The sequence below is a fragment of the Poecilia reticulata genome, chromosome 7 (genome assembly GCF_904066995.2).
Source record: "Poecilia reticulata chromosome 7, P_reticulata-male-v2, whole genome shotgun sequence".
NCBI lineage: Eukaryota > Metazoa > Chordata > Actinopteri > Cyprinodontiformes > Poeciliidae > Poecilia > Poecilia reticulata.
The window spans coordinates 11291469-11317270 of NC_088836.1; the positions used below are offsets into that span (position 1 = coordinate 11291469).

Genomic DNA, 25802 nt, shown 5'->3' on the forward strand with positions numbered 1-25802 from the left:
GCCCAAAAGATTGTTGAAGCGTTAAACTTAGACACTTTACAAGTGGACATTATGCAGATCAGTCTGTAGGCCGGACTTCATGCTTTGAAGTCCAGCCTACACTTACCCCCCCGCCCCCTCCCCAAAAAAACATTCAAAGCCCTTATTTTATTGGCATCTGGTAGAAAGGATCAAGAAATAAGTTACACAATGAATAAGTTATTTATTTCATTAAATAGACCATAAAACAATATTACAATTTGCAGCCTTTCAAGGGCCTGAATCCATGTTGAACCTTTATAAGAACTTCATGAAGTTGGTGTAACAAAGGTTGTAAACATGAGTCTGAACTTCAACAGTGTAAACGTAACTGGATTTCATCCACAAATCTCTGTAAAAATAAATCCAACACGGGCAGTTACCATGCCAACTGAACCAATGCTGACAAAAAATGTACATGTGGGAATAATTATCATAAATGTGAAATCTGATTCGAGCTAAGTAGGCCTCCTTTGTCTGGAAAAATTAAATAATAGGCAGAAGACCTAAAGGGAATTAGGATATATTAAAAAAAAACTAAGTGAAGCAATTCCTTGATTATATTTCATTTGAACTTTAGGTGTGGGTTTATGTATTCAGATGTCTAATTATGTCTTTTAATATAATGTGTTCTGGTTGGAATGTGTGCGACAAAAATTAAAAGTCGGATTGTTTCATCTTAAGATCTGTTGAAAATTTGAAATGGGCAAATTGATCAAATCAAAACGTGAAAATAATGAAAGAAAACACTTAAAGGTCTCTTCTGATAATAGGATGTGTTCACCAAACATACCCTTCACTGTCACACTTAGCATCAGTCCAAATGTTTAAAATGATCTGAAAATATTACATCTGTGAGTATAAAACAACTTGTGCAATCAGAACAAAGGCACAAGCCTAGCTTGTACCTTTGATCATGTGCTCTCTTTTAAGGAAAACAGTATTGGTTCAGGCTGGTGGATGGTTTTAGTGACATTAGCACAACTTTGCAATAAGCACTACTCAGTAATTACACATAAAAAAAACCTGCAGGACAAGTATATCTCAATAAACTAGAATATCAGTTTAGAAAAGGTAATCAACCGTCATTACACATAGTGATATATTTGAAATGTTTTCTTTTTATTATTTTGATCATTCTGGCTTAGTTAATTAAAACCTCTAATTACGAACAGAAACAAACATGAAATATATCAATATGTGGGTAGTAACTAAGAGTTTTGTTCATTTAAACTAAACTAACTAAAAAAACAACAACAAAAAAACAGGATGACTTTGTAATTAATTGAGAAATACTTCTCAGTGAAAAATGTGAAATGAGGTAAGTGTGTTTCCTCCACTGCTAAAGAAATACTGAGTGCCGTACTTTATTGTTGTAGGGTTGAACAGTAAAAATGTCTCTTAAAAATACTGACCGGTAGGAAATTCAGTCAAAAACAAATCACAGTGAAACCACACATAATAAAACCACACAAAATAAAATAAACGAGCGACATACGTACAGCAGTGTGTCATGTACACAACAATGTGGCTTAGGCATGGGTCAGTGCTGGTATCAAGGTATAGCTTGGTTTAAAACCGTTAACGCTAGAAGTTCCTGTCGCACCGTTCCTGTGGCTTATCAGGGTGTTGTGGCTGATGTTTGACGAAGAAGGCGATACTCATTAAATGAAGTATTTCTCTTCATTTAATGAGAATGAAGAGAAATACTGGACGGGTCATGTTCTCCTGCTGCTTGTTGACATGCATGACCAGTCGGCTGACTTTTTCTTTTTTTTTTCTCATTTTCAATTCAAACACTGCTTTTTAAATTAGGTAGGTTTACACTGAATTACACCTAACTGGTATTCTTGGCTGTTATTTTCCACATCACACCTTGATTGTAACATTTTGCAAATCAGTATTTTTTTAAAGTGTATTCACAGCACACAATCAGTTTAACAGACTCCAAGTGTTACTCTATAAAAAATGTCAAAAACGTATTATACTCTCCATAAGAAGCTCTTAAAACCTTTTTTTTTTCTTATTAATACCATGACACTGTTTTATTTTTTGTCTTTAACTAAAAATTATGCCATAAGACAGTTTTACTGGCCCATGCCTAATGTCAGTCACTTGCTTTGCATTACTCGTTGGAAGGATGTCTATCTTTTCTGCCACACACATCCCGTCCTGTTGGGCTCGCTCAGGAGCCTTCCCCGCCTCTCGGCGTGAGCGTGCCGCCCCGGCGGCAGCAGGATGTAGTGTGTGGCGCTGGCCTGTTTGCCGTCCTTCAAAATGGGAACGATGCAGGGAGAAAACTGTGCCTCCGGCAGGGCCCTTTCACTCTGCTGCCTCTGTACGGTCTTGCTCACATAATTTGGATTAGCAGCGAAACTCTGCGTGACGGGCATCACGCCGTTGATGTAAATCGGGAGGCTTTTGGGGCTCGGGGTGCGCGGCGGGCAGGGCGGCACCAAGGGGACGCGTGGGGGAACCTTGGGGGGCTTTTCGTCGTCGTTGTCGCTCGCTGGTTTTGAGGAAGCAGAGGGTTTGGGCGGGATGGGGATGCGAGGAGGAATTCGAGGTTTTTCAGGGAGGACGGGCAGACAACTCATATGGGCATCAGAAGGAAGACCTGAACAGGAAAATCGGTTTCTGGAGGGTGGCTGGGCTTGGTCTGACAGTTTGCCTCCAACAGAAGACACCTCGTGCTGGTTGTCTCTTTTCTCGTGAGCAAATTGATCAAAGTTTGCTGCAATTCTGCTTCCTCTGCCCAGCGGTCTGTCCTCTCTGCTTGGCCAGGAGAAAACAATGGAGTCGGATCCAGCAGGCCTGATCCCCAGTGAGCCCCCCTGGTAGGCAAAATTCACCTGACCACAGTTTTTGTTGCTGCTTCTGGTTATCGCCTTTGAGCAGCTTTTGGGCAGGAGGCGCTGGCGGTCGCTGGTAAAGAATTCGACTTCACTGTCTGCAGCTTCATCTGACATAAAGTCCTCAGGGTCAGGCAAAGGAGGGAGGGGTTTGGCCTCTTTCTGGCGGCCTCTTCTCTGGGACGAAGGGACCACCTGGTCTCCCTCGCAGGGATGCGGAACATTACCCAACGTTAGCTGGTAAGCATCAGAGTAGAAAGCAGGAAACCGGGTGGCTGTGGAAGGAAAGAGACACAAAGCATTAAACCAAATTAAATCCCCAAACTGCCCTTTAACTAAGAACTTCTCTAGCTGATAGGAAGTGTCTGTTATCACTGTTTCTTCCTGCAGAGGAGAAAGAAAAAACATCTCGGGGGGAAGAAACATGGAAAAACAACCCACGGTGAAAACAGATAGTGGACAGGAAGCAATTGTGAAAACACCCGCCTAACGTATCGCCTTCTTCGTCAAACATCAGCCACAACACCCTGATTAACACAGGAACTGTCATTATCTGCAAAACTGGCCACAATCTTAACTAAGCTTCCCATAACCTTCTTTGTGGAAACATCCAACTTGTCCCAGACTGCCGGAGCAGCTGGTGACCCAGGAGCGATATCGTCACCTCCTGTTCCTACTCTGACATGAAACTGAGCTCCGTGATGCCCGACTCATTCACTCCTTCTGAGACGTTTAGTGGGACAATTAAGATTTAACTAAGGAATATAATCTCTGATGCTAATGAAAGAAAACAATACATGAATTTAACATTAAACTGTTCCATTTCAACTGAACATATTTATTGTGAAGTAACAATTGCAAAGAATCTAATGTTAAGTTACAATAATCTATGCAAAAAAAAAATACACTTGTTGACTCATGTGGTTGAGAGTGTATAAAAGACTCACAATGAATATATCACAATAATGTAAAAAAAAATAATTTGAGAAATTAATCTTTTAATTTGATTGTGTTTAAAGAGTGTGGGGGGAAAACATCTCACATAAAGAAAAAATTGATTTCAACAAATATCACCTTTGCTACATTTATTGGTTTCCCAAACAAAACATGTGAACACATGTAGGTGATATTCAGAGTGTGTCGGACAGCGACGTCCAAACATTTGCACTGTGGGATAAAATTGACAAGTTAAATGTACTAAGGGGGAAATCAAATTTTTATCCACAAAAAAGTAAAATAATGTTTAACATGAAATACTTTAATAAGACAAAGCAGGGAAAAATAAACTATTGTAGGTTTAGAAAAGGGTGTCAGACATTAACATTAATACTACTACTACTACTACTACTACTAATAATAATAATAATAATAATAATAATAGAAGGTATACCATTTCTTTTCTTTTCATTTTAAATGTATTTAATTTAGTACCAGCAACAAAAACGTGAACTTTCTTCAAAGAGCTTTACTGCACTCAGTCTAACTTAGTGATCGCTGTGCCCAACTCTGTTTTTGAGTAAAAAAAGTCAGGATCTCTACATGTTTGAATCTGTATGTTTGTATCTCTACCTAAAAACATGGCAAATAAATTTTTTAAAAAGTACAAAATGTTTCGATCTGCATTAACCTTGTTTGCTGGAGTTGTTAAGTTGCTAAGTTGTTCCAAAAAGCCCCCAAGCCACACTTTGTACACCCCTTTGGGAATTATGGATTAATAATTAGATATTCCTAGAACCTAGGACTTTTCAACTACAGTGGCATAAATATAATGCTAAACAGAAATCCATCTCTAAATCCCACAAAGGCTGTATTTTTATTCAGATTTTCAGTGTGAGGTGATGCTACTGCAAGAAAAGATTAGCTCACGTTGAGACTTTTCACACCAGGTGTTCCAGTAAAAGTGGCGAGCGCGGCAACCCGTGGCATCCTCCTCAGTTACTGTTCAACAAGTTAAAAATAAAAGTAATATCTGACTCACAGTTAAACTCCCTGGCCGTTTGTTGTTGCTGAAGCTCCGTCAGGTTGTGGTCTATGTCAGCGCTCAGGCCGAAGCACACTCTGCAAAGCAAAACAGCCTGAGCAACCCGTACAGATTCATGTGTGAGTGTGTGAGCAAGTCCTGCATGTAACCTGCTGTCAATCAGTTATTACGTGCTGAATACAACAAATATGCATGTAACAGAAAATGTGACGCTCGACATTACAGGTTAGGTGAATCCTTGAAACACGTTTTATGTTACTGTTTTACATTGCTTTCAGCCATGTTGCTTATTTCCTCTGTACAGCACTTACAGAGGAACCTGATTTAGGGTTTGAGGTTTTTGGGGGTCTTTCCAAACAAAGCACATAAGTATACCTCTTTTTAAAAAATTTTCTGTAATATTTAATCAACATTTGTTTACCCGTGCAGTTCTTGGTGGCCCCGGTAGTTACTTTGATTTCCATCCATCATGCGGCAGAAAGGATGTTCCTAATATTCAAAAAGGTCTGAAAGGCATTGATGCGAAGCTCCGACGCCAGTCAGCTCCATCAAACCCATCGCAGGTTCATTTTAGGCAGCAGCCGCAGCAACAAGCTGGTGGGAACACACACAGACACACTTGTTAGAGAACCTGAATAAAAAAAATATATATTCAGAAATAAAATAAACACTCTTTCATGTTTGGCTTGTGGGCATTATCTTTGCTTTGGTTTAAACAGGATTTACTGGTGTAAAAAGGCTCATAACAAAGCTACCTGAACTGGGTGTACAGTTCAGTCTTCCACCCTGAGCAACACGCCCGGCAATTAAAAGAGTCATCATCTTATCTGATTAAATACTTTAAGAGAAGTGGGAACATAAGATCATAATCATTAAAGCCTGTAGCAGTAAATAAGTAATGATTTGACTCGATGGCAGCTGTGCAGGAAGCTGCTTAAAACAAGGTAGCGCACAGCGCTGCGAAAGAGTTTTAAACCACGGGTTTTCTTTGAAATTTACCTTCTTATAATATTTTAACGGTTTTACTCTATTTTTGCTGCCATTTTGTTTATTTTCAAAATTTCTGTTGAGTCCGAATCATAACAGTACATATTTTTTAAGAAATATTACACAGGTTCAACTGAAAAACAGCACATGTTGGCAACTTTAATAGTTTGTTTTAGTTGTTTCAACACAGCAACGATTAAGTTAATATCTTAAACCAGTCAGTTTAAGTAACAACAACACAGTTAAACGTAATGTAAAAAAACTAAAAGCTTAATTACGTTTAATAAGGAGTTCTATTTAATTTTCGTCAAATTACAGCCAGAAACATGAATTTATTGGTGTTGACTGATTGATTTTGTGTGATCAACACACCAGACAGGTTGAAGATAAAGAGTTTGAAGCAATGCTATGTCAGACAACAATCTCCTTAGCTTTAGACATTTCACAACAAACTGTTCAATCCATCATTTGACAACAGAACAAATACGGCATGACTGCAACATGGCCAGCTGGGAAACATATGGTAAATCTCTGGAGGAGCTGCAGAGATACACCGCTCAGCTGGTAGAATCTGTTGACAGGACAAATATTCATTCTGCTTGCCACAAATCTGGAACAGTGGCAAGGAGAACGTCATTAGTGAATGAAAGAAAAAGTTGAATTTGTAGTTTGCCACAGTTTATGTTTATTTTTAGTTCGTAGATGTGCAAAGCTGGCTTTTATTTGTTAAAAAAAAAACAAAAAAAAACGACAGCCTTTTCCATCCTCTTTCCATGTACTTTCCAAGAAAAGCACATGGGAAGTTTGGTGTTATAAAGACAAAATTAAAAACTTTCTAAATGTGTGGAAATCCTTAGACGTCACGGCAAAAGGACACATTCAGGAATTTGTTGCGACATCAAACGTGAGTAAATCATGTTTATTTTCAGTGCTGCACGGAATGTGCTTGAAAAATTCGAAAAGCAGACATGCGTAGGAGAAAAAAAGAGCAAGCTGTTTGTTTTGTGTCAACTCCACACTTGGTTTATCTTACGTCAGAGACGTGCAGCTTAACACAGACACACACACACACACACACGCACACACACACGCGCGCACACACACACAAAAACTCAGAGAATGAAAAAAAAAACTTTGAAAGCTTTGCAGGGATAATAGTGAACTATTCATCATGTCATGTTTAAAAAGATAACAGGAAAGTCTGGCTCTTTGTGCAGCACCGTAGATCTGCACGCACAAATACAGTCCCTCTTTTTTTTCTGGCACAAGACACATTAAAACATGCTGTACTTGTGACCAATTTTATGGAAATGTCTAAGAAAAAAAAACTGACAACAACCTCGTAAATGACTTCAGTCTACTGTAGCAGCTGCTGAACAGTATGTTTCGCTTTGTACTCCCAGGCTGTTGCACAACCTCGGGTCAGATGTGTGTGAGGGAGGCGGAGGCGGCTCTCCTCAGTCTCCTTCCTCTCTCCCTCTTTCTTTGACCATGAAACACGGCAGTATCCGCCCGCTCAACAGGGGCTAATTGTACAGCGTTCCTCTGATCCGGAACCACAAACACAAGCAAAGTACAATGATAAAACAGAAAACTCGGTTTGATCCCAGGAAGACAACGGGTCTTATTTGGTTGTTTATCAAATCAGTTCAGAAAAAAGCGTCCAAATCAAAGTACTTTTAAAATGTTCATATCCCACCAGAAGTTATTTTCATATTAATGGAGATATCTGATCCCTCTCGATGTCAAAACATTGAGAATTTACACTCAATCAACTGCAGTAAAAGTAGCATTTCACATTAAAATGAAGCTATTAATTAATCCCACCTGACCAGAGGTCAACACCTTAGCCATCACATCGTCCTTTAAGTCTCACAGTCCCGCTTTGTTTCACGGCCCGTGTCAGACGTCCGAGGGCTGAAGTGGGAAGCAAACCATTCAAAGCACTCAAAGTTAACCCCACACAGACCAAACAAAACATTGGCTCATCTGTGTGTTTGAATATTAATATAATTTCCTAAACCAACCCGTCTGTGGCGTCATTTCCACCCGAGAGCCTCAGCGATGGAAGACGCTGAACAATTAGGAATTCTGTGGGCAATTACTCAGCATCCATGAATGGAAGCACTCTCAGCCGTGAATGGGCCTTTGTGCAACCCCGGCCCAGAGTCGGCCAAGCCTGAAAATACAAGTGAACTCTCCCATGAGGTTAGGACGAGAGATGCGCCATGGAGACGGGCCGGCGTGGCCGAAGCATGAGCCTGCGCCGCGCATGGTGAATGTGCGTGTTGGCACACGGCGAAGGACGAAGCGCAAGCTGGAGGAAGCAGTTTGTTTTAGGTCGCACAGGAGCTTGATGTGCTGTCCTTGGCGAGCACCAACCTCACATTTGTCAGGCTATTCACCGGTCAGACGGGTATGGATGAGCCTATTGTTGCAGTGTGTTTGCACAAATGATGTGCTTTAAATCCACAAATTCATCAGTGTGTAGCGAGAGCTTACCAACTAGCATGAAGTTTTCATAGCCACAACAATAACAAAAAAATAAAATTCTCTTTTGCAGCCTCACCCACAGCATCATGCTGCCACTGCCATGTTTCACCATGCGGATGGTGTGTCACAACACTGTAAAAAAAAAAAAAAAAAAAAAGTGTCTCTAATTTACGGTAAAATACCTTAGAATTTAACTGTGAATTATATGGTAAGATTCAGAATTGTACTATATTTATACGGTGAAATTCTGGTAACCACAGCTGACAGGATTTTAGAGACATTTTTATTTTACAGTGAATGTGCATTGTTGGTTTTCTGCCACATGCACAGTGATTTTGCCTGTGTTAACTTAAATAAATTTTTCATCTGACCAGAGCACCTTCATTGATAAAAATTTAAGAAAAATCAAATTTTTTTATTTTTTTTTTACCAAGAAAATCAGATTTAAAATTGACCATGAAAACACCTATTAAAAACTAGAGTTGGTTTTATCAAAGTTTAAATAAATAAATGTAGCAGACTCCCAATATTATTCTCAACATCAAGTGTTTTGTAATAACATATAAGTTTAGGTCATATCCTGTAAAGGTTCCATGTCCAAACCAATCACCAAAACATAAGTTTTAACGTGATAATGGTTGGTACAATGCGTAGCAGAGGATTAATATTACTCTCACCACACACAGACCTCTAAATAAAACTAATATTCTGATCCATCTACTGCATATGACACCACTTTACTTTCAGTTTACACACACAAAAAATGTAGAAGGCTCAGCCCAAATGTGTCATCAGGTGCTAGAATGAATTCTGGAACCTGATTACCCATTGTAAATCATAAAAAGTGTGGACACGCCTATGAAATCGTTCATAAAGTCATGTACGCAGAAAACAGGTCATAAAATGAGCGGCCCTGTTTTCCTTTTTAAAAAGATTTCATGAAGATCAGTCCAGTGAATATTACAATTTACCGCAAACGTGTATTAAACAATATACTATAGTTGTATAACTATTGTTATTAAATTGTGGTATCATACCAGTCAGTATAGGTAATTCAGGATTAATTATTTCTAAGGTAGACTGGATTAAATGAATTTATGTAGTTGGACAACAGTAAACCAGGAACAGTGCTGGTGGCCACCTACGCTCTGTTTTATTTATGCAGTTTGTTCATTAACCAGGCCAACAGCTATTAGCAATCCAGGCTAATTCAATGTGTTTTTCAGCAAATCGTACTTTGACACTGTGGCATAACATTCGCTGAAGAAACTTCAATGGTCGGTAAAGTAAAAATCGCAAGAAGTGCAACAAACAAAACTATGCAGCCAGCCATCGTTTTACATTCAAGGCAGCCATGTTGGCTTTTGCAATGAGGTTTGGTGATAAAATTGTCTGTATATACCATATGTATATATTTTTTTACTAATAAGGACCTTTTATTTGTTTTTCTAACTTCAGGCATGGAAATTTAAGCCTGTCAGTCAATACAAAAAGCGTAATTTAACAAAGTCGGTCAACCAACCAGGTAGTACCAAAGGATAAGAATGTTTCTATAGTTAGGTAAGTAGGTATTTAGGTAGAGATTTTTTCTAAGAAACTTAACTTAAAAACATTTTTGAAAAACTTAATGTGTATCAGTGAGATAGAGTATGTGATTGTAATGTGACAAAATGTAAAACTGTATCTGAACAGTTTATATGAAAAGTTTTTCACATCTATATTACATAGTAAATGTATCATTATGGTTTTGCAAGGCATTTCGGGTCTCTTCAGCGCCCTCTGTCGGGCCCAAAGGGAATTGGTTGCCTTTCAAATCTGTCAGTAATCCAGTAGCGGGACAGCAGGACAGCTGAGAGTCCCTCTGGACAAATAACCTAATCTGTGTGGGTTAGTAGCGTTTTCGACCCATTAAAAAGAGCATAATTTAAACTTCAGTTTTAAATAAAGGCTCTAAATCCATTAAATGCATTTCTGAACAGAGGGTGTTTTCTAAATTAAATTCCTGTGAGCAAAGGGACTCCCTAAATTCACAGCGTAAACTAGTTCAAGAAGACAACGTGTTCTTTCATATTATACACAAGCCTGTGTAATTTCCAGTCACCCTTTTATTCACAACTTTAAGCCCCAGTTTATCAGCGGTAAAGCACTCGGCAAAAACTCAAAACTCTTACCAGAAATAAATCCCGACTATGTCTCCATGACGTAAACGCGTCTTGATCGGTCCTTGCTTCTCCAGGGCGTTCGGATTCAAAAGTGTAGCTGTGGTGAGCCGGAGTCCCATCAGAACCGAGCCATGTGCAACATCCTTCCTCTGTCAACAAGGCAGGGAGGTGAAACCGATTTGGTCAGAGTGACGCAGTTTTCCATAACTCCTTATAAATGGATCCAACACCCTGTGAGCGTTTCTGTAACTCCACCCATTGCTGCCTTAAAGGGAAAAAATCTCCCTGAACATGAAACATTCCACCATTCATAAAAAAAAAAACAACAAAAAAAAAAAACACCAGCTCAAAATTAAAAACATTTGCTCAGTGGGAATCTTTAAAAATGCCATATTTAAAATGGGTTTTCATTTATTCGTATTCAAAGAAGCATCTTGCTTAAGAACTTTATGCTTAATGCTTAAGATTTTTATGTTTAATTAATGGGACAGAGCAACACTGAGCAGCAGCACATAACTGTGAAGCACACAGTCAAGCTTTATTATTTGTGGATTTGTTTACAAATAAGAATTCACAAAAAATGCATTTTTATATACATTTTTTTGAATAATAGAAACTATTTTGTAAGACTGTTCATAATGACCGGTGTAGGTCTTCTGAGGGAAAGACTTTAACAGCTCTGCTCATCTGGAGAACAACATTTATTCCCAATCTAATTTGTAAAGTGACTCAATCTGTGTCTGATTGTTTTCAGAGTGCCTGTGTACATTCATTTTTAATTCTTGCAACAGATTGTCAACTGAATTTGGAGTAGACTTTGACTAGGCCATTCTAACACAAGAACATGCTTTGAACTAATCTTACATTGTAGCTGTGGCTGCTTGATTTTATTTGCAAACAGCAAATAAAATCCAGTCAAGTTCTTTCCAGGATTGCCTTGCTTGTAGCTCCATCCAGGCCTCCCATCAACTCTGACCAGAATTGAAATTTTACCTTCTTTTTTCTTTAACACAGTTCACGTTTTTTGTAGATTCTTGCCTTTGACAAACTGTATAACAATCAAACAGAACCCTAGCATCATCCGTCAGCTCATTCCCCTCTCTTCCTCCCAACAGCTGGCGGTTCTTCAGCAACTGAGATGTCTGCTCACAGAAGAGGGTCAAAGGTTGTGGTCTGAAACCCACTCAGACATCTGAGGAGCCTGATTTTCTTCCCGCCTCCTCCGGCTTGTCAAACCCCAACCTTATAACGATCAGACCGCAGAGAACAGGCAAAGAGAGGGAGTGTGTTTCAAATCACTCATAATAACATAAAATCCTAGGCGTTTCGCTGGAAAAGGAAAAAAAAAAGGGAACTAGAGCGTGTCGTGCAGGAAGCGGTGGGTTGCAACAAAGAGCTGCAGCTAATTAGAGGCAAGAGTTTCATAAGCATTTCTCCTTGCAGATGTTGCATTCGTCAGAATTCGACAACTATGTGCGCACAAGTGCTTTAAACATCATCTCAACGGATAGGAATTTTAACTATTTAAACCTGGATCTTTTGTAAATGAAGTATTTTTTAGGTTTTACTAATGCATGTGTCTCATAAACAAAACTGTCGTGTGTCACACTTTAGTTGCAGCGACCACTAACAGATTTGCCGGGGCTAAGAGCATTAGGAGTCAAAAGAATGTGAAACTCAAACAGAGGACAGGTTGACCGTGACTTTGAAAGCAGCACCAGGCATGTCTGCCTGCAGTCTGTGGTGCTGCTTCTAATTACTATTACATGTTTACGCACAGCTGGTTCCTCCATAAGAGAATTCCCTGTGTCACCATGTCAGCAGATCCACCCACACAGACATATTTACCACAGAAAACACATGTTAACACCTCCTCCCTTCCTCTCCTGTTCCACCTCGAGACATTGTTTATTTTCTGACCAGATGTAAAACTTCTTTCATCCTCTCTTTCTAGCAGGGAAATCCTATCTTATAATTTATGTTATTATTATTATTTTTTTTAAATGTTCATCAATATCTTCGGTCAAACTGGTCCTTAAAAGACAGGGGGTGGGGGGGACAATAATAAGTGCGGAGGTGGGAGGTGCTACAGATGTGGAAGGTGGGCTTCTTACAGCACTGACAGCTGTGAGAGACAGAGATCTGTGAGAGCAGGAAATGATTTGACCTCTGCTCTGGGGGGCTGGCTCGCCCCAACAACGACTCCCACAGCTTTCAGAATCCAGGGTCACAACATGCGCACACGGAGGCCACCGGCCAAAGTGGAAAACATTCAAAATCATCTTTACATGATGACATCTGAGAAATAACTGTGCACATTTTTGAAAGGATGAATGCTTTTTTTTTTCTTAATTTAAGAAGACAAATATGTGCAGAGGACTGTAACAATGTCTTTGTCCACAATTCTTTGACTTTTTTTGGAGTCATATTACAACCACCATCCTCAATGTAGTTTATTGGAGTTTGATGTGAAGGTTTGTTAAAAAAAACAAACAAAAAAAAAACATCAGTGAAGAAACAGCAACAATAAGACCAAGGAACACAGCCAACGGGTCGGGGAAAACGTTTTGGAGGTCTCAAACTCACCAAGGCCAGACTTACACTGACTGGCGGGACGAGGAGGGCATCACTTGGAGAAGCAGCCAAGAAACTGCTCTGGAGGATCTGCTGAAACCTACAGCTCAGGTGTGAGAACAGAACAGGACAGCTATTAGCTGGGACTTTCATGTAAGACAAGTTGTATTTGGTTAGAAGACAACCATTGTTGGGCAAAGTTCATAAGAAGTCCTCTTTGGAGTTAGGCCAAAGTCAAATAGGGGAAAGAAAGTGCTCTAGTGAGCAGAAACCAGCAGAAAACCTCAAACACATTGAGGTGACAAAATGTGTTTTTTGAAGCTTTGGGGCTCCAATGTGGAAAAAAGGGAGCAGTTTCACCACTATGTCACACCAAGGTCAAAGGTCCAACCACGCATCTCATTGCTCAACATGAAATAAATCAAACTTACTGAAAAGCTATGAGTCTTCCTTTGAGCAAACACATCATCTGGGGACAGTGGGTGATTTCAAAACCCAGATTTCCAAACAGCATGTGGTGAATGCATTGTGTAGATTTATGATTTACACAGGTTTAGGTCCTCATTATATTACTTTATATGGGCGTACTTAAAGTGCTATCGCAATGGAGCAGCGATGATTGGAGGGTTTAATTCAATGCTTCTCCAACACTTTTAAGGGGTGCTTTGATCCAGCTCCATATTTGAAGTGTCTGTTGCCCTCAGGATTTATTTATACCAATGGTTCGAAGTCTGAAGCTCTGTTTGGTCCAGACTAACAAATCCACTTTCCAGTTTTTGCCAGGAAAATGGCTTTCTGTGTGCTGTCCTTCAGCTTCTGTCTGCGTAAGCAAACACAAACACAACCGGTCAACTACGACATGAAGGCTTCGGAAACAAGCCAGCATCAACAATGCCAATTGATTTGTTTTTTGTCCTGTAAAATCTCTCTGTTGCGCCGAGTCCACCCACACGCTCTCCTACGCAGGTCACGTCAGAACCATTTACTGATTTGTGAAATGTCTCTCATTGTTAATTCCGGCATTTTCTTTTCCTCCGGCAGGAATGATGCACATCTTTTTCTTGTTTGTTCTGTTTTACCTAAAGTTTAAAATCACCAAGTTTTGCGTGGCTGTAAGGACATGTTAGTTACGTCTTGATCACAACTTTCATACAGGTCCGGTCTGTCACACTTTAAGCTGCAGAATGGGTGTACATAAAACACGATTCTTTAAAGATGGCTCTGGTCAAAAGGGACATGTTTTCTGAGCTCATAGACATGTCAGAAGCTGAAACTCCAATAAAAATTGATTATGTTTTAAATCATATTAAAATACATTGGTCTTTGTAGTTGTAATGAACAAAAGGTAAAATGAACGTCAGAGAACAACATGAAAAGATCATCTCATGACTTAAAATTTAAAACTAAGGGCCCAGGAGTCCCACAGGGCATCTGAACTCTAATTCCGATAAACAAAACATGTTCACAGTACCAGGAAATAAAATACAATTAACCTAGGTTGTAATTTGGACTTCCTTGGTCTTTCACCTCTTTTTCTAAGTAAGATGTTGTTTATTCGGCCTTGATGAAGCAAGGCTCGTCCAGCTGTGTTTTGAACTTGTTCCTAACAGAGTGCATGGAATGAGACAAAAGTCAATATTTGAAACATTTGCAGTTCTGACATTGTATCCTGAGAGCAAAGTCTGGTTGAATCAGACCAAGACACACAGTCTACTTCAGGACGGCAGTAGACTAGTCATGCAGGATGGTGTCTTTGTTTGATGTTTATCTACAGCGTGTCTGTGTCATGATTGGTACATGGTATGGTAATAGCCCACTGATTTCTCGAGAAAAAGATGTGGTCAGCACAGCACTGAATAACCCAAAGTCTTCAAGCATGACACAGACAGTCTTCCAAACTTCTTTCTTCTTCTCCCACTCCAGCCCTCCTCATCCTCCTCCCCTTTCCGTCTCTCACCTCACTTACTCCAGCTCTGCCGCTTCCTGTTGAGTCACAGCCGGAGCCAGACTCTTTCCATGTTTTACAGTTTACTGCGCCTCTCTATTCTTTCCTATTCCACTTCCTCGTTCACGGGTGCCTCTCTCACACAGAGGAACTGTGACGTCGAGAAACCCTCGGGAGTGGAAATCGCTGCCTGGAAGCAGCCAGAAGGAAAGGAAAATCAGGTCAGAAGGGGTTGGTGTGGGGGGTGGGGGGGAGATGCATCTTCCTGGCAACGGGGACTGTTTCATGAAGCAAACTGGAAGATTATAGGATAAGCAGCTCCGCAGATAAATCACCACCTCATTCGTCACAACTTGTCATTAGCCTTTTTCATCAATGGGAAAAAATTTTGCTTTAGGCAAAAAAGAAAAAAAAAGCAGTGAAAAAAGCAGCAATAATCCAAAAAGCCTATTCACTGAATTGGAAGACCTTCACTTTCTGCGTGTGTATATTGGAAGATGTTTCAAAGTAGGAGGAAGTGATGATGTAGTGGGGTTAGAGCTCGTGTTAAACATATTAATGGCCTTGCCTGTGTGTGAAGGAGGGCTGAGGGAGGGCAGGGCGCAGGGAAACGAAAAGGCTTGGAGGTGGATGGGTTGAGTCACTGAAAAACGCAGCTGCTGACTCAGTTTGCAAACTTGTCTCCTGGACAATATCTTTACCGTGTTTGTGTGTAACCTGTTAGCAATGGAAGGGGATTCTTTCAACCAGATCAGTAAAAACCTCAGCGAGAGAGAGAGAGAAAAAATCTCAAATATGAGTCAGAAATGTGGTCTTTTTCTTGGCTTACTCTGAGATTTCTCGAAATTTCCATCAAATCACAGTAAATGGAAAAGTAATTCTCTGCTTGAAGGCGTGTCTGTTCACATCACTCCCGTAATCCCATTCTGGCAGCAGGTCAAAGTTTTTTTCTGATTCAACCATTTCGTCACATTCTCTACACACCCTTCTTTCCAAAGTAATCGTATAACTTGGACAATACAATCTTCAACACATTATGATCCCTCCATGAATATAGAGTGCGGGATACAATATGGCGTTAGTCATCCTGCTTGTGTTGCAAAGGTCCAGGAAGGCTGCTGTTGACATTACGATGTTCACAGGGCAATTAAGGACACCTCCCTCCATAATGCAATGTCACGTCCTGATAACAATCTGGGAAGCTGTTCAATGTGATGTGCAAGAGTAACATATATCAGTAGTATGAATCACTCTAGGAGGTTTAAGGGTCTGCTTGCTCAATAGATTACACAGATTAAAAAATGAAACCGATGTAGACTTGGACCCACACCATCTGAGGTTCACTCAATTGAAATACCTTATTATCTTATATTATAATATTATGTTGATTACATGTATAAGGAATTTAGTCCATTTTGCTTCCTAAAAACATCTCAACTGGAGATGGACAATCATATTTATTCAATATGCCTTTTACACCAAAGAAAACTAACTAACCAACTAACTAACCAACTACCTACCTATCTACCTACCTATCTAACTAACTAACTAACTAACTAACTAACTAACTAACTAACTAACTAACTAACTAACTACCTACCTAACTAACTAACTACAGTACATACATTTTCATTCATAGTTAAAATGAGGGAGCAAACAGGTATATTCTGGTTTAACTTGTTTTTCAATGGGTTCCACAAAAGCAATCAGAGAAAAGTTACTAACATATATTGGAAAGTCAGTCTGTTCAGGATTTAGCACTGCGCTAAATCCATTTAAGACACATTTTTACATTTTTAAAAAGTATTTAAACTTAATACTGTACATTGAGTAGACTAAGCTGGTTAAATTTGAACCAAATGTGACACGAGTCAGCAGTTGACTTACATGCAGGCCCTGTCTCCATCTGATTGCACTGACCTTAACTGAGGCTAGTGAGGTCTGCAGAGCTTTACATGTTTTTTTTTTGTTTGTTTTATTTTGCCTCCTGCATGAGTCTTTGGTGCTTTCTTGGAATAATTTGTGTTTGCCACTTCTGGGACAGTTCAATAGTGTCCTATGTTTCCTCAGTTTGTCAATGCTGTCCCTCACGGTGAGTCTTTAAAGCAGAAGAAGTGGTAACCTTCTATGATGACTCTGTTTCTCACCTGTTGTTGAATTTCTGTGGATCAGGGCTTAATTACCTACTTTGACCTACTTCATGTTCTTAGACAGGCTCTATTTAAGTGATTTATTGATTCTGCATAGTAATCGGACCTGTGTGGTAAGTTCAAATCAAAAGAATATTACTCACCAGGATTTGACTGGTCTGGACAGCTTACTTCCCTTAATAAATTAATTAAATCAGTGGTTTAACTTATTTTCCCTATGGAAATTATATCTTTGTCAAATATTGAATTTAGTATGACTGGAAGAATTGAAGTTAGATTTTTTTTTTAAGGAATAAACTGGAGTGGGGCCTTTGAAAAATTAGATGCAGATTCCTTTGAAATGCAACACAATTACAATAAGTGACTTCCTTTCTGGAGTTGCTGACTGGGCCATGTTTTCAGATTGTGGAATGTCAAAGGAAAATGACAGGACAAAGGAGTGGTGGAGGGACCACGAAGCACAGCTGGGAATCTGCAGGATATTACTCAATCCCACATGTCACATAGAAAACAAACTACACACGGTTAGTGTATTAAAAATTCACTTTAGAATCAGGTTTTTAATGCTTTCCTTACCACGAGAAACTTTGTGCAATTTTTGTGTGTCTTGTTTTTAATGCCATTCAATTGTTAGTAAAGGTATGATTTACAACTAGGAACAAGTATCTGTGGATCAGCTGATTACAGCCATTTAGATATTACATTTTACATGTAAAACTTTTGCTGAAATTATTTATATATATATATATATATATATATATATATATATATATATATATATATATATATATATATATATATATATATATATATATATATATATATATATATATAAGGTTTGGCAGTGATATAAAAAGAAGAGTCAGAACAATTCCTACATTAAGTTGAACTAAATCCCTGCCCAGAGGTTTAATCTGAGAAGCTGGAGATGGAGATTCTGGGAAATGTGCCAAATTTCTGTGCTGGATGTGAACAGATTATGTGTTATAATTTAGTTTGAGAATTTAAGTGATACTTTTTAAAACTGACATCTCACCATCTCATGGACAAGAGAGTACCTTACAAACGTATTAATACATTTCCAATGCTTTGATTTTTTTTTTTTTAATAGTGTGAACCAAGTACAGTTGGCTCGACCAGCTTAGCGCATCTAAAAACAAACATTTCTGCATTTCTTTGCAAAATAAATTACAACTGAACTCAGAGTGTCTGTAAAGAACTACTTTCATTTTGGTATAAATTCCTGATTGAATCTTGATCTGAACTTTGATTGGGTCATTGGAGCACATCAATATTCTTTCATTGAAACCATCCCATTCTTCCCCTGGCTGTATGATCATAATCTCAAGTCTTTGCGGCCTTTAAACACATTTTGTTGCCAGGATTGTATTTAGCTTTATCCATCTTCATATCAACTTTGACCCTCTTCACCTCTCCTTACTGTAGAAAGGTGTCACCACAGCATATGGGGAAAAAAGGCCAAAAGTCATGAAAACTTTAGCAGACACTGTACATTAAAGGTACTGAATACGTAGAACAGAATACTGGGTGGAAAACAGGTACACCCTTGTGATTTAATCCTACAGTACAGTGGTTGACTTAATAAAAAGAAATAAGATATGAATCAGAAACCCATTTACAGAGAACAGAAGGTCATTAGCCCTTCTGTTCTCTGAGCAGATAGGTGTGTTGACTATCTGCTGCATTAAAGCAGTTTGTCTGGATTTCTATCTCTCTCCTGTTTCATACATCAGTGTTATTGCTCGTCTGGGTCATGTGATGAATGTTAAATTTTTTTAGAGGTTCTAGTAATCACAACATCACTTTTTTGTGGTCAAATTTAGCAAACCACTGTCAACACATTTAATTTCAACTTGTCAATTTCAGAGATGTAAAGTACACTAGTGACACCTAGTGGTTGGAGTGTAAGCATTACAGATTATTCAGCAAACATTGATTAGACTGGGTGAGAATTAGGAAATGCAAAGTTCAGGGCCAAGTCAAAGCCCAGGTCTTGATCTGATTATGATGCTGTGGTTGGAAAAGAATTTCCTCAGACTGAGGCATAGACTGGTACCAGACGTGTTGAACCAAAGTTAATTCTGCCGAAGAGCGTATTAGAGGATATGGTGTCCTAACTACATCAGTAAGAATTATCTTTTTAAATGGAGAAACTATAAAAAAAAGAGAGTACAAACTTAAGACCAAATTAAATGAGACTAGACCCTTTGTGGAAAATAGGGATGTATGGGTGTAAAAATGAAACAATTCAAATTTAAATCCTGCAGAAACAGTTTACACCCTTTGTTAAAATAATCTAATTTCACCCACACAACTTAGATGCAACACCTGAATCAATTTCATTTAGCCGTAGTGTATCTATTGTTTTTAATTCTCTTTAAACTGCAATGTAATTTTATCAATTAATCAAAGAAGACCAGAATCTTAAGATTATTAACCAAGATAACCCAAAAAACAAGCAGAAAAAAAAAAGTTTTATATCGTTGTAAACAGTGACTTGTTCCAAAAGCTTCTGTATAACATGAATACAATTATGAACCAAGAAAATCACTCAGTTTCCAGAACATTCTTACAGAGGCTGGGAAAATCTGAAATTTTATTGTGTAAAGTGCACAGACATCCCTGCCCTGAAATCTGATCATTTCAGAAAACAGCAATTAAAAAATCATAACAAAACGAGATAATTACTTCCTGAGTCACATAAAGCTTCATCAGTTGTGTGTTCATTTTAGAGTACCACAAAAAGCTCCTCAAAGTGACAAATACACTGATACAGACATCTAAAAGAAACATTGCAAAACTAATTAGTAAAATAGTAATCATAACACCAACATCATAATGCCATTTATGACAGTACATCCTATTTCAATCAATAGAAATTATTCTAGTTACACATGATTTGGATCTTTTTCACTTTAAATTCTTTTAGTAATTTGTAACAGTTCTATTTAAAAGAACTTGAACAGTGACCTACTGCCGTTTCACTGTCCGGCGCTGTCTCCACAGTACACCACCCTGCCCTCCACCCTCGATCGCTCCGCTTCAAACACAAGTAAGTGGCTGATCAGAGTCTCCTCGGGGCCGGATCGAATCATGGATGGATCGTTGTTCTGCAAACACAAACAAATATCAAAACGCTAGCGACAAAGTTTGTATAAATTTGCATCCACAGAAACACAAGCTCCTTCTAAAAGCTGAGATTTTTATTGAAGAGGAATTTTTATTTTTATTTTTTAAATGAGAGCGATGCTCACAGCCACTGCGGAAATAAAAGCGTTCATGAGGTGGTAGTCTGCTCCCCCGTGCCCACCCATGCCGTAGTGTTTGAGCGCTTCGCTGCTCGCCGTGTGCGTTGTGGTTCTCTGGGTCAGGAAGTCAAACACGCATATTTCCTTGCTGTCATAAGACATCTCACCCTGGAAGGACACAGTTTATCAGACAGCAAGAAAAAAAAATAACACACCTTAATTTCAAGACTAACTTGCAAGTAGACTAAACGTCACTTTAGTTACAATAGTTAGGTAGTTTTTTTTTTTGTTATGTTAATTTTTTGGGGGCATTTTTTGTGATAACCCAACACAAAAGAATGCATAGTGTCCAAAGCTTTTGACAACACAACCGATTGCCATCATTACCTGAATAGCAAACTGTGTGTAATCTCATCTCGGTATAAATCCAACAGTTTAGTAACGGCTCTTGAGGTCTGTTAGAGATCATTAATGAATGAACAGCAGCAAGAAGACCGACCAAGAAGCACAATGGACCGATCAGGGAGAAAGTCGACAACAAATTTTCTGAATTACAAACCAATAGCTATTGATACAGTTCATTTCTTTCAAGGGTGCGGCTGACATTTAGGAAAAATGACATACTCATAAAGAGGACTATGATCTTACTTTGCTGCCATATATAGTTGTTTTTCGTTGGCAGATGTCCTCGGTGAAAGCCACCATAGAGAATGCAGCCGTCAAGCCCCCTTCGAACTCCATGTTTACTACCTGCAAGGATATCACATATAAACATAAAAAAATAAATACATAAATGAATTTGAGAAAACACCAGGAGCAGTGTTAATCGGAATAAGATTACTGTTGCCAGTGACAACAGTTCAGTTCCCATAAAATAATTTTAGCTGAACTACTTTTGGTTCTCAACGAACAGAGGGAACTGTATTTGTTGTAAAGGAGGAATACTTATTTTGCAAGAATAATCATCCAACTTGTTTCAGTCATTTGAGGAGACATTACACTACTACTTAAAATGGGTTGTGGTTTTATTTGGTTATTGACTTGGTCAAAATTATGCATCAAAGCTTTCACTTAATCTTGGTTTTAGCAGAAAAATTGGTGTCTTGAAAGGCTGGACAAAAAAACCCTCTGGATTCTGGAAACTGTCCCGCATGACTGACTTTTCCCAATAGAAATACAGTGATATGTTGCACAATATTCAATCCTCTCTCTCCCTTAACCAAAAGTAAGAGATAATAGATGGATGGACTCAAGTTATCTAACTTTTTTTTTCTACAATTTTTGAGGTCTCAAAATGCAGGACACTTTAGACACTGGAGTTTGGTAACAAAATATTTTAGATAGGTGAGACTGAGAAAGTAATGTACAATGTTAGATGGAAATAATGAGTTTCCCCAACCTGGTTGCTGCAAACATCATTGTCACACTCATAGACGCATCGGCCGTATGGTCCACTCCTCAGTGCCTCGGTTACTGACTCGATGTCAGGGAATGAGTTTGGGCAGATGACTGACACCGGCCAGCCAGTGTGACCCTAGCACAAATACATACACATGTACACTGTTTTTAAAATATGCACAGAGAGTGAACAATTCCTTACTGCAATAATAAAGTAAGCTATTTGTGAATTATGTTTACCCGTTTCACTCTGTCCATGTAGATTTTGCATGCCGAGTACGGACAGGTTCCTTCTACTGAACAATCGACGCAGCGATCTCCAGCACCTGTTGGCTGATGAAAAAAATGATTGAGCTAAGATTAATTTTACTCTATTATTTACAGAATGCAGCAGCTGCAATGCCAAAGAAACAGTTCTTTTCATTGTAAACAGGAAGGATTCAGGGACAGAACTCAAAACTTTTACTTAACATCAAGAACAGAGTAAAGGGAGAAAACGTATAAAGAACCAGATGAACTAATTAGGAAAAAGAAAGTACACGCCATAAGCATGGAACACAAACAAGTCTGCAGAGATGGGATATACAAATCATCATTAACATTTTAGAAAAACAGATTACAAGTGCACCAATTTTAAAAGCTTGGCAGGGTTTGTTGCTTTCTACATAAACAGCTTTTAGAGAGACAACACAACAAACATAAAGATATAAACCGAGCACAATTACTGATAGCGTAGACACACCTTACTTTCTTTCCGGAAGTGACTAACAGATCCAAAAGATGTGACTTTTACGCACCTGCCAAAGACAAAAGGTAATGATTTATCTTCAAGATATGAAGCCCCCAAACCTAAAGTGGTGTAAATAGTGACAAGATAACTTGAAATGTAGCATCTAATATATTGCAGAATGTCAGTATATTGATTAACTTACTAGAGGACCAAAAGTGTGTTAATGTTCTAAGCAACAAACAACCCTGGTTTATCACTGACGGCTGGTTTTTGTCTACCTGCGGGCTCCAGCCCAGTGGTGAATCAGGTCAATGTCATGGCACGATTTAGCCAGCAGAGCAAACGAGCTCTCTGCTTCATTCCGCCAGCTCCCTCGAACAAATGAGTGGGCAAAGTGATAAAACCCAACCTAGAATGAGAGTTTTTGAATAAACGAATCATCTATGACACATTGATACAGATGACGCTTTAGTGCCACTTGCAAAGCAGAGATTTAAATTACTTATGTTAAAATCAAAAGAAGCCAACGAGTTCAAAAGGTTTTGCAAATTTCACGTTGATCTTTACCCGTCATGCAATTAGGTGACTCCTGACTTATTCGCAAATGTTCCTACAGAGCACATAAGTAACGGTGTGTAAATGCGGTTGTGTGGGATTGGGAATATTTCTCCAGTGTCTGCATTCTTACTGGTTCAAAGTGCTGTATATGGATCACGTCCCCAACCACTCCGGCATCTATGAGCTCCTAGAAATAAATCAAAATCTTTCAAAAATTACTTTAAAACTTTTACAAAAATGTATTATTATTCAACAAAGCTAGACAGAAGAAGAAACAAGAAGAACTACAAATGAATGAATGTGCTAAAGTTCAGACATTTTAATTACAAAACTACCTTGATCTTATGAATGAGTGGATCGTATCGGAGGACGTGACCCACAGACAGCATCACACCGGCCTGAGTGCAAGCCTCCACTATGGCTCTGCAGTCCTCTGCTGTCGTCTAGAGGTTTACAAGGAGAGCAAAAGTTAAAATGTAGGGGAAAAAATAAGTGGCAATTTTATTTTAAAATGAAAATTCTAAACTTATAAACACATACACAGTGAATGAATATTTATTTTAGGGCTATGAAGAAGACATTTTTATTTATTGCTGTCGTTAATAAACACTTACTGCCATTGGTTTTTCCAGAAGAATGTGGTAGCCTTTCTTTGCAAAGGCAACAGCAGGATCCTATGAAACACAAACCTGTTAACAAAAACCTCGCCGTGGATGGCAGAGAAATTTTCCAAATAGACACACCTATGGCATGCACACCTTATGAATGCGATCTGGAGTGCAAATTAGCACTGCGTCTGCAAACTTCTCTCGTTCAACTATGTTTTTCCAGTCTATTAAAAAAAAGAAAAAAGGAACAAATTTCATTATCATAAAAAGAAAATCCGTTAAATTTAGATTTGTTAAATACTCACCTCCAGACACGTTTTTATCCTCAATTTTGTGTTGCTGTTGCATTTTGGTGCGGGCAAACTTTCTCGGATCAGCAACAGCTACAACCTAAACGTTTCATTGTAGAACAGAGAAGAATGATGCTTTACTAGGTTTCAAATCAGGAAGTATTTCAAATATATTTCCAGTTGTGTGTGTGTGTGTGTGTGTGTATACATATATATATATATATATATATATTTTTTTTTTTTTTCCTTATCTGAGTTTTGCCCCCCAAAACCCTGGACACTAACCGGACAGTTTAAATACTCTTTATTACAGTTTGTTTAATGTTCACTACATTACTTATTATATCAATACTACGTTTATCTGAAGAGCTGTGTTTCTCACTGTGTTTTGTTTTTACTACATTTTTAGATTTCTATGTAAATTGCTGTTGGACTATTTTAATTCTGTGCATGTCTATATGAGTTTGGACAATAAAATGAAATAAAATAACCCCCCCCGCCCCCTTTTTTGCTACAAGTAGAAAATCAAACAGCAGAAGCCAGTAGTTATCAATAAACATTTCTAAAATGTTTATACAGGAGCAGCTTTTGTTGTCAAGTTAATATTCAATCTTACTGTAACTACAAAGACACTCCCCCTCCCGCCCAGAAGTTTTTATTTTTTTATTCCTTTATTATTAAACATTAATAATAAACAATGAGTCAACAAGGGGCTCTCTGAGTCCTGACCTTCATGCGTTTAGGATGAATGAAAGCAAACTGGCCGTAGATCTCTCCTCGACAACCAGCTCCCACCACGATCACATGGACAGGTGAAGACATACTGGACACCTGTGAACTTTCACACACAGCAAAGCTTGCAAATACGTCTACCCTTATGGATCAGTATCATTTGTACGCCACATAATCAGATACAGCGGCGAGGGCGGCTCGCAGTGTGTGCCTGTTGTTTCATGAAACAAACTTCCGCACAGTCTTACCGTGAACTACACGAATGAAGTTAGTGAGTCTGATTACAAAGAGATACAACTGTGTGTTAATTTACTGATGATTCCTTTACTGACCAAAAAAAATTGGTCAGTTGGTCAGCCCTCCAAGTCAGACTGGGGGGCACGTCCCACCGCCCAGTCTGACTTGCCTTTCATCATTAAACTAGCTAGCTTAAGCGCCGGCAGTATGAAAATGAACGGATATAATGACCAACGAACCAAATCTTTACAAAGGCACTATTACTGCTAACTACATTACTGTTCAGCTTGGTTGTCATTTGTAGGAAAATGTAAAAAAATAAATAAATAAACTTTGGTGGCAAATGCAGGTGGAGGTGAGGCATATTCGCAAACTATTAAATGACACACTACATTTTCTGGTATATTGTTAATTTAACACAGAGTTGGTCTTTCTACCTGTTTTGTCCCATAAAAGTTTCAGGTCCTGTTAGATTTCTTCTGCGTTGGTCCACATTTGCCAACAAAAAAGGACACAACTATGAAAATATAAGGACAAAACACTCCTACTGCTTCCTGACGTTAGTTTCCTGACGCCACCTACTTTGTCCACGACATTTGTCTGCTGCATTCACTGTACAAGAGTATAATATGCAATAATGAAGTTTCTGTTTTTTTGGTCGTAGATGTACAAAATCTATTGAATCATGGTCAAAAATTGAACTTTTTAATGTCAAGACAGTATTTTTAATTTATAAATATATGTATATGTTATTTTGTATAACAAAAACAAATAGATTAAGTGGAAGAGGCCAAGATTTCTACAACTACAAACGCAAC

The 25802-nt window shown here is 38.6% G+C and overlaps 2 protein-coding genes across 5 annotated transcripts; both read right to left on the bottom strand.

Moving 5' to 3' along the window:
- Positions 1–182: 182 nt before the first annotated feature.
- errfi1b (ERBB receptor feedback inhibitor 1b) lies at positions 183–10759 on the bottom strand. Of its 3 annotated transcripts, none has more exons than XM_017305943.2 (4): positions 10503–10759; positions 5273–5445; positions 4849–4928; positions 183–3145 (listed from the first exon to the last, which is right to left on the bottom strand). In XM_017305943.2, exons 2-4 carry the CDS (start codon positions 5320–5322, stop codon positions 2163–2165), a joined length of 1113 nt encoding a protein of 370 aa, XP_017161432.2. In that variant the 5' UTR covers positions 5323–5445; positions 10503–10759; the 3' UTR covers positions 183–2162. The 3 variants fall into 3 exon arrangements, with proteins under 3 accessions (XP_017161432.2, XP_017161433.2, XP_017161434.2); XM_017305944.2 differs by lacking the exon at positions 10503–10759 and adding an exon at positions 7666–8381; XM_017305945.2 differs by lacking the exon at positions 10503–10759 and adding an exon at positions 5607–5628.
- An 8556-nt stretch (positions 10760–19315) lies between these two features.
- Positions 19316–25572, bottom strand: LOC103467265 (putative oxidoreductase YteT). 2 transcript variants are annotated; one of them, XM_008413483.3, is made up of 14 exons: positions 25422–25572; positions 24745–24853; positions 24031–24115; positions 23876–23949; positions 23732–23791; positions 23453–23560; positions 23248–23304; positions 22838–22968; positions 22572–22626; positions 22070–22162; positions 21831–21965; positions 21080–21181; positions 20438–20599; positions 19316–20293 (listed from the first exon to the last, which is right to left on the bottom strand). In XM_008413483.3, exons 1-14 carry the CDS (start codon positions 25433–25435, stop codon positions 20165–20167), a joined length of 1314 nt encoding a protein of 437 aa, XP_008411705.2. In that variant the 5' UTR covers positions 25436–25572; the 3' UTR covers positions 19316–20164. The 2 variants fall into 2 exon arrangements, with proteins under 2 accessions (XP_008411705.2, XP_008411706.2); XM_008413484.3 differs by having other exon boundaries at positions 24745–24846; positions 25422–25562.
- Between the last annotated feature and the right edge of the window lie 230 nt (positions 25573–25802).

Excerpts from the sequence above, each read along its gene's own strand:
- errfi1b (XM_017305943.2), bottom strand. The coding sequence starts at position 5,322 with ATGATGGATGGAAATCAAAGTAACTACCGGGGCCACCAAGAACTGCAC. Across the intron at positions 4,929-5,272 it reads GGCCACCAAGAACTGCACGG|AGTGTGCTTCGGCCTGAGCG; the intron begins GTAAACAAATGT and ends TTTGCTTTGCAG. Across the intron at positions 3,146-4,848 it reads AACGGCCAGGGAGTTTAACT|CCACCCGGTTTCCTGCTTTC; the intron begins GTGAGTCAGATA and ends TTCCTTCCACAG.
- LOC103467265 (XM_008413483.3), bottom strand. Across the intron at positions 22,969-23,247 it reads ATATACAGCACTTTGAACCA|GTTGGGTTTTATCACTTTGC; the intron begins GTAAGAATGCAG and ends CTCTCATTCTAG. Across the intron at positions 20,600-21,079 it reads CAACTATATATGGCAGCAAA|GGTGAGATGTCTTATGACAG; the intron begins GTAAGATCATAG and ends GTGTCCTTCCAG.